General features: G+C 28.2%; 1 protein-coding gene across 1 annotated transcript; it reads right to left on the bottom strand.

Annotated features, from left to right (window-relative positions):
* Positions 1–580: 580 nt before the first annotated feature.
* Positions 581–7798, bottom strand: LOC126843393 (solute carrier family 15 member 1-like). The gene is made up of 15 exons (XM_050580910.1): positions 7548–7798; positions 7113–7185; positions 6910–7051; positions 6573–6665; positions 5841–6115; positions 5690–5772; positions 5439–5618; positions 5056–5307; positions 4619–4870; positions 4190–4287; positions 3021–3149; positions 2828–2933; positions 2631–2759; positions 2451–2558; positions 581–720 (listed from the first exon to the last, which is right to left on the bottom strand). The coding sequence occupies exons 1-15, from the start codon at positions 7560–7562 to the stop codon at positions 622–624; spliced, it is 2034 nt and encodes a 677-aa protein (XP_050436867.1). The 5' UTR covers positions 7563–7798; the 3' UTR covers positions 581–621.
* Between the last annotated feature and the right edge of the window lie 4277 nt (positions 7799–12075).

The raw sequence follows: 12075 nt of genomic DNA, 5'->3' as shown, positions 1-12075 counted from the left end.
TAGACTATGCTTGAAACCCTCGCCGGTACCTTCTTAGTTTTAGTTTAAATTTAAAATGAATTCATCTATGTACAAAAAAATACAATATTAAGGGGATTATGGTTGCTATACGAAGGTCATCGAAAGGCCCTATTATAATAAAATCGTCTTTGTTCGTTATAAAGTGTGATTACAATTTACATTGTATGAATTTTAAACAAGATATCATTCAATTTTTCATGATTTTCAACACTTTTGTGAAAAACGAAACGAGTAGAAGCTGTAGACGGTAGCCCACAGAATGGGTAGGTAAGTGAAAGTTAAATGTTAATTATTAAAATTTAGAACAACACCAGACACGGTACAATATGTCATACCACCCACCGCGTATCTCTGCAAGATAGAAGGAATATATTAATATTTAATAAGTAATAACGAAAGATGAGAATACATTAACCGACATTATAGTAAGATTAGTAGGTGATTGAGGTTTAAAATAATTCAAAGACCTTACCTGATAAAAAAAAATAATACTGAGATGGTAGTCACTTATTACTATAAATAATGCGAGTTTATAATTATTATGAAACAAAATATAATACAATCCAAGAATTATACATTATACGTAGATTTTTAACTATTTTATTCGGTGAATATTTTATATTCATACTTCCAGCTCATAAATATTAACATAATCATATCTAGAGCCATTAATGCAGCATAAAACAGATACTCGTGGGCCTAAAAAATAAATTAAATGACATAAAAAAGATGTAATATAGGTTAGGTTATCATAATTGGTTTATAATAATTATTTAACTTTTATTTCCCGTTAAGAAATACATCATATAAGTAGGTATAATTTTTTTTACTATAGCCATTGATTTTATAATATTTTAAAATCAATGCTATAACGATATAAGAAAGGAAATGTGCCGTGTCGTATTAACGCTCATGATTTGGGGACTGCATGCGGTCTCTTTTTAACGTTTTGACTTTTGACGTTTTAGACAAAAAACCCATACAAAATGTCGACTACTTAGAATGGTCCGATTTAAATTCTGTAAAGAGATTCAAGTTCTTTTGCCACTTTACTAGGTTATGTACAAGCCAATTTTTTATTTTTTTATGTAAATAAATAAGGTTTTAATATTAAAAAATTGTACATTTAATTTATTTAATTACAAGGAACTGAAATTTTTAAATGAAAATCGGCTTCCTACTTAACATAGTAAAGTAGCCAAAAAACTCGAATCTCTTAACAGTATTGAAATTGAACCATCCTATGTAGTCGAAATTTTGTCTAGATTTTTGGTCTAAAATAAATCAAAATAGTTTTTCCTCACAGAAATAATTATTTAAATTAAAAATAATACCTAGAAGCTTTTACAAATGAACCGGTAAATAAATCTATTAAAACCGTTTTTTTCTTAAATATTGCCTATACAAACAGACCGCATGCAATCCCCTTAAGAAGGCGTCGCACCGGTGATTTTCAGTGGTAAAAACATGTTTACGCTGACTAAAAATAACTTCATTTTGGTTTTAGAGTAAAAGCACCCATTATAAATAAATATAGATAGAATGTTCTCTTTATAAATATAAAGAGAACAATATTACGTAAGGCATCACGGTGCGTTTTTTAAAAAAAATTCATTTTTGGAAAAATTACAGTCATTTAAAAATGTTAAAATAGTCGTTATTTCTAATCTATGTATTAAGCGTTATACTTGGAATAATAAAAAAAACGCACCGTCTTGCCCTCCGAAATAATGTTCTCTTTTAATTTTACTCTAAAACCAAAATTAAGCGAGTTATTTTCAGTCTGCTTCAACATGTAGAGATGAAAAAACATTTTTAAATCGCTTTCAAGGATGCTGAAAAAATAAATCAACTACCAAAATAGAGTCCTAGTTATTGAACTAATAATTATACATCACAGTTTAACCTTTAAATTAAGATTATGAGAAAAATCGCCTATACTTTACTCCTTAAAAATGGACGGTGCGCCGCCCTCTTAAGATGACGCGATACACCATTTATTAAGGAGTTAGATATTAGCAATTTTTTGCAAAATCTTAATTTAAAGCTTGAACTGTAATGTGTAATTATTAGTTCAGTAATTAGAACTTAATTTATTTTTCAGACTATCACAACATTTTTGTCAGCGATTTTAAATATATTTTTCATCTAAACATAGTTACGCAGAATGCGTTTTATTAAGTGCATGGTTGTTTTAGAGCAAAAAAAACTTATTATAAAATCAAAAAATAACAACATTTTGGAGACAATGTTATATCCGATTTTGAAAATAACAACGTTAAAAAAATGTATTGCTATTTAAAAAAAAAATAATGTGGTATTAAAATAATGTAAATATTAAGTAAACTATTATCAAAATAAGGATATGACATTGTAGGATTCAGGTATTTTAGATGTCTTGAATTATGTTTAATAATATATTTTATTACTTGTTGTTCAAATAAATTAAGATTTGATATGACGACTACTATTATATTTCCAAATGCTTCTGCAATCGAAATTGATGATGAAAGAAACGACTTCATACTCAATGGAGCCTGTGTAAATCCCAAAAAAAATGATTATTAGTTATAAATTATTAAAACTTAACGTAGGTGTTTTTAATTTACTTGAGTAAACGTGAACTTTAACAGTGTTGTCATACACATAACTTCTGCGACGGTCAGCACTACTATCTGAGGGAATTGCCACAGTATGTGCAGATAATTGCCACGTTCTAAAGTTTTCATTCTTGCTTCCTAAAATCAATTAGCGTTGTTAAGTTTCGAAATTTCTGCTTTCAATAATTTACTTCAATAATAATTACTATATCATAATCTTGCAGACTTCGGTGTAAAATGAGTGTATTGGTACTGGCTGGAAGCAAGTCTAGTTTTACAGGTACATACTTATCTTGTACGTACAAAATATAGCTAAAAATATTATTATTTTAGAGTTATTATAATACAATAATAATAATTAATAGCAATAGCTAAACATGTATTGCTAAATATACTTACTTATCCAGAGGTAATTCTAGCCTCTGTTCGAATTTTGACGATAGATTAACATATTTTACTATATTGAATTTACCTCCAACACTTCTCAATGTGACATTTTGATTAGTCAAATGTTCATTAAAAAGAATCCTAAGAATCATACATAATTGTATTATTGTACTGTATTCATTAATTATGTAGTATAAGAAGGTTTTCTTCATCGTCTTAGTCTTTAAAAGATGAGATAAAACTCTACTATCTCTCTCCACATTTTTCTATTTGCCCCCATTACACATACTCATTTCAGCTGCTTTAATTTTTCTTTCGTCTCTGTTATTCTATGCCAAACTCTTGCACTACCAGCATCATTGCTGGTTTCATTACAATTTATTTTTTTTCTCTAAATAGTATACACATTCTGTCACAAAACACCTTTATTGTCTCTTTTTGCTTTGTTCTTATTTATTTTACTCGACACGTAATATAGTCTTTTATAAAAATGATTCTCATTCCTTAGTATATTTAACATTAACCTTATTTTAATCCCTAATTATTTATTTACTTAAGTATAGCAGGTTGATTACTTCTAATATCATTACTAAAATAGTAGGTAAACTTAAAACCCAAGTATTCTGACTTAAATTACAGCAATATTAAACATTGTTAATAAATGCACAGATTTGTATCTAGGCAAAGATATGCAAGGGAAAAGATATAGCTGAGAGTACCTACTTGGTAAAAACGTGTTACTACTGTGTTATTTTTTCGTTTTTATTGTAGAAGTCATCGCTGTGACACGGTTAAGCAACATGATATTATAATATAATAAGACTCTTGACCGCTAATATATATTTTTTTTATTTAAGATATTGGATTTTATCTTAAATAATCTATGACCCGCTAGAGGTTAAGATATATAAACCTGATGGATGTATAATCATAGTTAAAGCATTAGTTAATTCGGTCAAATCTCGAGATGAGATTTAAGATGTCAAGGAGATTGCATTAATTAATGATTTGCCTTAGTTGCAAATCATGCGGGCATTGTGTAAAGATTAAACATAATACCGACAAAGCTTACCAAACTTAAGAAACACCCGTCATTGTTCGTTTTGTTTAACTGAATTTAAGTAATAACAATTATGTGTCAATCATCAAAATCAAGCTCTGGGCCAAAAAAACTAAGTCACCTGATATTTGGATTGCCATTTTTTAATTTTTTCATCGCATTCAAACGCTGCAGTACAATATTTCCTCCTATAGAACTAGTCAAAAAATACGATATCACCTAAAAAAAAAAAATTTGTTGAGATTTTTTGAAATGGAAGTAAGAAGTTAATGTTTTTTTTTTTTTTGTTAATGTAGCTTTCTTGGTATGAAAACATATCTCTATAGCCTTTAGGTACTTTCGAATTCAATGTATTTATTTTTAATCCAAGTAAAATAATAAAACTAACTCAAAACAATATTTATACCATTTAAATACTAATGAAGTATTAAGAAAGGAGTAAGGACTACTACCTCGTGTTTCCACAAGAAGCCATTAAGGAGAAAGGCAAATATATAAACGATGGAGTTGCCATTACCCCAATATCTGTACTATATCTCAATATTCTTACTTCTCCTTTAACAGCAGAGATATTTTTTTCGATGGTGAAATCGTCTGATTTTTTTGGACATACCGAGTGTATTTCTAAATTATATATTATTTCTTTTTCATTTGTTGACCAAGTCTGGGTGTTAATGTTTAGTACATCCAGAGGTTCTATATACATATCGGCCGATTCCGGTTGTCGTAGAGTTATATTGCAATTAAAACCATTAAATATCCTTAGCTGGCATTCATTAGGCGGCAATGTTACATTCTCGCCCTGTAAGTATCAATATTATTATTAAAATACGATTACTATTTTATTGTTGGCGTAATTTATTTTTAGAGCGTTGATATCTAGTTACTATCTACTAAGACAACGTTAATAGATACTGACGACAATGACATATTTTTTAAGTACATATAAAATTAAGACGTTAAAAATATAATGCATGTGATACTTGCCACGATTTTATACTGTAATAGTGCAGAACAAACAAAAGCCAAAGCCGTGAAAAATCCTCCTATTATGATTTTTTGCAATGATGTACTTATACCGACTTTTCGTATAAGTGGGAAAACTGCAGCTTCGAAGAATGGGATAAATAACATAACAAGAAAACAGTTTATTGTAATCATCTGTTCTGGTTTTATTGTCCAGTTTAAAAAGTCGAGTTTTCCATTCATAAGTGTACCTTGTAGTGTCCAGTTCGATCCCTGTATTTAAACATCACAAAAAAAAAGATGGCTTAGTTTTATAAAAAAAACTATGATGCTTCCATGTAATAGTTAATAGATACACATTGCACAACTGAATGTATTAAGTATATGAAAACTACAGTACATACAAATTGATCATATAGCGCGTAGAACATCGGCAATGTAAGAAAAAGATAGAGAACGTCGAGGGAGGCTTTTATGTCAGAAATGTCTTTATTGCTATATTTCTTTTCCGCATAGTCTAGCCAGTGTTTTTTTCCCGGTGTCTTAGATGATATAATTGCCGTTGACTTTTTTTTTATCGCGTACTGTAAATGAAAACTTAAATAATGCATGTTATTTAAGACATCAAAGTAGTTAGCGACGAATAATTTATTACAAATATGCATCCAAACGACGTTGTAATTACGGAAGACTCTGGCTTTTTGATTTTATAAAAACGTTTACCACATATGAAAATCACTGCGAGAAATAACAAAAACAAATATTTAACATACAACAATTAAGGTAAATGACTTAACAAAACTTGCCTAAAGAAAGTATCATGAGTACGGCTGGTAAACCGAAAGCCAATGGGAAACAATTCTCTTCTCCAAAACATTTCACGTTATTTCTTAGCTCGGGTGTTATAAAGAGAGATACTAGAGCTCCGACATTGATTATAAAGTAAAAAAGCGAAAAAAAATACTCTAGTTGTTTGTTTTGGTCTGGTATAGTAAACTGGTCGCCACCAAATGACGATACACACGGTTTAATACCACCTGTTCCAAGGGCTGTCAATATTAAGCCAATAATTGTAACGTACCTATAAGAATAATGTTTAAACTATTTAGTTACTAAAACACTTGCAATTTAATCCAACGTTTTGTTGTTTCGCTATTTAATTTGTAAGATGCATTAATAGCAAGGAAAATAAGGGAGAATTAATTTGGGTATGTTAAAAAATAGCAAAAAAATTTACATGAAATATTAAAACAAAAAAATAGATTAATGTAAAAAGTTAAGATACAGAAGGCAGAAGAAGTGGGTGAATGACCTAAATGTTATAAATAAAGACATGAAGGTTATTGAAGTAGGTATAGCTGCGAAATTGTGATAGATAGGAAAACGCGGAGAGAGAGATAGGCTGGCTTATGGGGTAAGGATCAGGAAAATATAATACATATTACAATTATAATGTTCATATGATTCGTTTTAAGACCTTAATAATAATTTAAAATTACAAAACTATTATTTCAAACGTAAATATTTTATGACTTTACCTTTGAGCACTTAAGCTGGCTGAAGTAATTAATGATGCTAAAGCGATTGTAAAATTTCCAATCATATGTATAATTGCCAGATATGAGATTGTTCTGTAAACACATAGAGTTTAACAAACCATAGTTAAATATGTCAATTTAAATTATATGCGTCTAATACAATAATACTATACCTATTAAATATCTATTTTAACTGACTAAAAATTATAGTGTATAGCATAAAATAATTAAACTTTCTATTATTAAAAAAAAAATGTTGTAATATGTATATATGTTATGTAATATATATATATATACATATATATATGTTAAAGTACAATATTTTTTAAGAACCTACTTATATTTGCCCCAATATGAATCAGCCAAAACAGCTCCAAGTAGAGGAGTCAAAAACATGAAAGTTAAAAAGGAATGATATAATATTGTAGTACTTTTGCTGCTGTATTTTTGAACCATTATAAGGAACATCACAAGAGCAGCTAAAAAATAGTTAAAATATTTTAAAGTTTAGTTTAAATTAAATCATTATTATTACATTACCTTTCATTCCATAGTAGGAAAATCGTTCGCATACTTCTGTGACTACTATAAACCATATTGATTTCGGCAATTTCTATAAAAAATATATTATATACACAAAAAAGTATAATGAAGACAAACATCATATTATTAATTATTGTCGTTTCAATTAATTATTAATATATACATTTTTAAAGTATATCACAAGTTTATGTTGGACTCGATCAGTCCTGCACTAGGTCACTCAAAAAGTACAGGATCATTGTTCCACCGTGTAATGATAGTATTCTTAAAAAATCTACGGTATCCTATACCTACTTATATTATATGAACTGTGACCTCAGATATAATTTAATACCAATAATATACTGTTTATGGTATTTTAATAATTATTATATTATAAACTATTAACTATGATCATAATTAAATACTGATATAAACAATTAATGATCTTACCAATGATCCGAACATGGTACTCAATTAAAATAGAATAAACCGTTAGCAAAGTTAAAGAAAACAAAAAAGGTTTTAAAAATAGTACTATTTTATTTAAACCATTATACTGTTAATTTTTATACAAATTTGTTTAACTAAATGTAACTTATAATTAAATATTATTTAAGATATTTTGCTTTGCACTAATTAGAGCATATTATTATTATTATTATTATTGTCAATATATGATCACTGTAATTGGAAAAGAATTCTCAAACATTGAATTTCAGTTATTATACTAGTTGGAAATATAATATAGTATGATATATTTATACAGCAGTTTGTTGAGGTCCCACCTAAATTATTAATTCTCCCGCTACTACGATTTACTTAAGCATCATAAAGATTATTCAGTGTCACATTTTGTGATCTAGAGCCAGTACAGATATGGGTCCACCTCTTAAAAATAGAAATTAAATAATTATAACAATAAATAATTTACATATTTGTATTATTTTTGTACATTCTTACACTTGACTTAAAATTACATGGATTATAATAGAATCAATTACTGTACCTTTATTTCTTTACAAAAATAATCGTACTGATAACAATAAATTAATATTGAAAAAAATTAGGGTTATAGGGTTATTATGCTATATTTATCAACAGACAACAGTTCAATTTTCATCTGTAAGTCAAACTACAGCTAAAAAACAAATTAAAAAAGAAAAGGCTAATGATATTTTCTTAGTTTTCCACTACAGATAGTATATATTATATTATATCTAAAGAATATTATAGACAAGTTTGGTAGTTGTTCGACTATTTTTAAAAAAATTATAGAACGCCATTATTATTTTTATGATAAAAAATGTGTACATTTTCGGCTGGTTTTCTAAAATTTAAAAGGAAAAGGGTAAACTTTTTCAACTTTTGGCCTTATAAAGTACTTCTCTGGTATGATTTCTGATCTTTAGACTTGCTCGTAAAATTATTACGATTCAACGAAGGATTGTCATTTTCAATATCCCCATAATAAATTATAGGCGTGACGTTTTCTTAATTCGGTTTATGGTAGTTCAGTTTAACTCATTTGGATTAGCTAGTTTATGATTAAAATTAAAATTAAATCTAACTTTAAGAGGTAAAAATGCACGTGTACGGATAATACTTTTTATAACTGTAATAGGTTATAACTTACACATATATACAAAAATATGAGATATCTATATTAATTCGATTTTTACAAAACGTTATTCTTACATTATATAAAGTGCAATAAGAACATTGATTAGTAGAATATTGATTACGCTTATTTAGATTTATAGTAGTGCATGTAAGTTGTTACGATAGTACTTATATACTAAGTAGTTTATACAATTTTAATTTTATGTCGACTATATGTACATATTGTAAACTGCAACTGTGTATTTGACATTATATTATCAACACAACGATTAAAGGTGATAGAATTCAAAGAAAATGTAGTTTTTACCTATTGATAGAAATCATGTAGTATTTATAATAACTTAACTAATCTTTTTTTTTTGCATTTAGGCTAGCCGCCAGTAGTTGTTATTTTTAAACTTTTTAGTACTTTTTCTACTACATTTTTGCAAATTTAGCCATTCTGCCCATTCATACAAAGTCTTAAACCTTTTCCTGATCCTGACAGTTTTGGGCATTTCTGTATCTAGTGTCATCTAAAAATCACCAAACATACGGGTTAAAAGATGAATTAAATAAAAAGTAATAACACTTAACAGTACTGATATCTCATATTGTTACCGAGCCATTCTACATTTGCGAGCATTACTCAACCACAGTTCCCCTCCAGTTCTAAGTTCTACACTTGAATAACTTTAATAATAATTATCCAAACTGGTTATTGACCAGACGAAATGTGTAGTAAATTATTCTTAATTCAATAGATAATCAATTAGTATGTTAAAATAAATTATATCAAGGAATGACACACAATAAAACATTCTTGGAAACCCACAAAAAAAACAACAAGGTATGTAAAACTATTCACTCTTTCCAGTTTAATATTGTTTATCGTTGTAATAGTGTCCATTTGTTGTTTGCTACAAGCTAGAATCGTAGTCTTGGCCATGTTAATTTTCATGTTATAATCCTGTTTTAGTGTTTGGTCTACATTAAGTAGCATGTTTTATGTGAATAACCACAATTAGGTACCTAATGCACGCACAAGGGGTAATCAGTTTTTAAATCAATAAATATTTAAAATGTTTGGGTTGTCATTTTTATTTCAAAAGTTTATGAAGTTATAAAAATAACTATAAAAGAAAAACATTTAAAATATATCAGTGTTCTAAATTAGTTAAACAAATCAAAATTAAAAAATATTAAATATAATTTTGTTTTCATATAGATTATTGTCTGTTATCCACGATGAATCACTTTGTAGTCTATACATTTGACCCCTCATCACGCGACGAGGCAGGCTCAGTTTTAGACTTGTAACCCCAAGAAGAAAAATGCCGTTTGATCCAAAACCAAAAGCACGGATTAAGTTGAACTTTTTCAGAGTTTGTTGAATGCCCTGATTTTGGTGTCTGTGATGCTAACGGATTCGATGGCGGGACTGGAATTTTCGTTGCTTTTTTTACACGGTCTTTGCACCTATCGTAGTTATCTTTTTTATGTTGTATTCACTATTGACCTTCTGTTCCTCGGAGTCGGGTCGTGTCTGCAGTCTCCGGGACACTTGTTGGTTACCTATCTTATCTAGATCGACCGTGCAACAACGATGCTGTTTACCGTCGAATTTCGCTTTTCAACCGTCCAGACAGTAATAAGACACCGTATTACTTGGATCAGCTGTTTGATTACTGTTCATTTCTATGGTCACTTTGAAGGGTTTGCACCGACTATTCACCACATTGGAAACGGTCGTGCACAACGCAAAGTACAGCAACGGCAGTAGGTAACGCATTGTTAAAATCCGCACGGAATTGGTTTATCAGGTATTATAATTCACACAATTTTAATCAGCAAGATGTCGATTGACAACAACAAAACAATTGAGTCACATCTTAAACTAAATGAGTTACCATAAGTTTAAAAACAAAGTATAAACATATGGTTCAAAGGGAGTGCACGAGAGCGTAGCTAGTTTTGACATGTTTTAAATCTCATCAATTTCTCCAAATCAACAATGTCTCTCTCAAACATTACTTACATGACATTTCGATAATATACACTGATCTGATATGATCTGACATCGATATGCTTAGTCAATTTTTTATTAGGTCTAAGGTTGCAGTTGCACTATTATCATTACATCATTTGGTGTGCTTTATCAATTAATTAATTATCGATATTAAAAAAACTTACAATGAATATTATACCAGATGAAAGGTTGATGTAATGGTATTGCTCAAATTGTCAAAAGTAATAAATATTTAAAAAGCCTCGTCTTGAAATAAAGACTATCTAATAATATAGAGCGACTGTCCCCCATATAAAACCGATATTATATTTTTTGTGCCAATATTTTTTTTCATCATAATTATCAGAGTAAGGCAAAAGAAAAAAATTAGACTTACCAGAAGTGTATGATTTAGTGATATAACATAAAACCGAATTCACGGAAATATTCGGATTTTGAAACCCGAAAATCTGAGTTTCTGGTTACAAAATAGAATTTTCGATGTTTAAGCTTAAATCAGAATACAAAAATATGTGTACAACAATGAACATCAGTTGTATAATATAAATCTAAATTAACTTTATCTAAAATCCGGATTTCATAATCCGAAGTACAGATTTACAAAATAAAAATTCTTCAACTTTGACAAATCCGGATTTTTTCTATTACTAGTATGATTTGGCAGCAGTGAACATATTTTTCAAGAAGTAAGAATATCCATTGTGATATAATGAAGCGATAAAATACGTCATGTTTATTATTATTTGTAAAATATTTTATCAATAAAAATAAATGTAACATTGATATTTACTACCACCCAAATTTTGAGTTTGGGAGCTATGCGAACAGTGGATGCAATTACATAGGAAAGCAAATTTTTTGATAATTCGTAGGTAGTCGTTATTAATTATTATAATAAGTGACTATTTATGTTACGAATTTAAGATGTAAATTACTGTTATTAGCTTAAAATGTATAATTAACAACAAAAGAAAAGTTTAATAATTAAATATTAAGTATAATAAACATTTTATATTTTTATCACAAATTATGTAATTTACAGTAATTATAAGTTTTAACCGTGAACTATACATTTGTCGATGTTACTTTTTTAAGTACCTAATACAACTGAGATTATTATTTATATTTACTGTAAAATATAGAAATTTTTAATGAAAATGTAGTTTACTATAAAGAGACCGATTTTTTACTATACATTATATTATATTATATATAATTATAAAAATAAAATATAATTGGTAGGTATTTTATTTATTAAATTTGGAACTTTATTAGTTATTTAGTATATAGCCGAGGAGAAGAGAAGATATGGGCACTAAAGAAAAGCAAGACAACAGTTAAATTACAGAA

This window comes from Adelges cooleyi, unplaced genomic scaffold (assembly GCF_023614345.1).
Source record: "Adelges cooleyi isolate 19-005CV unplaced genomic scaffold, UGA_ACOO_1.1 ACOO_flye_CR_arks_rails_tigmint_CR_PRNA_574, whole genome shotgun sequence".
NCBI lineage: Eukaryota > Metazoa > Arthropoda > Insecta > Hemiptera > Adelgidae > Adelges > Adelges cooleyi.
Note: the sequence above shows the minus strand (reverse complement) of the source record. Positions and strands in the feature narration are given on the sequence as shown.

Bases quoted from the DNA above. Each gene is read 5' to 3' on its own strand.
- LOC126843393 (XM_050580910.1), bottom strand. The intron at 6,666-6,909 runs GTAGGTTCTTAA...ATGTGTTTACAG, and splicing joins TCATATTGGGGCAAATATAA to AACAATCTCATATCTGGCAA. The intron at 6,116-6,572 runs GTAAAGTCATAA...TTATTCTTATAG, and splicing joins GCCAGCTTAAGTGCTCAAAG to GTACGTTACAATTATTGGCT.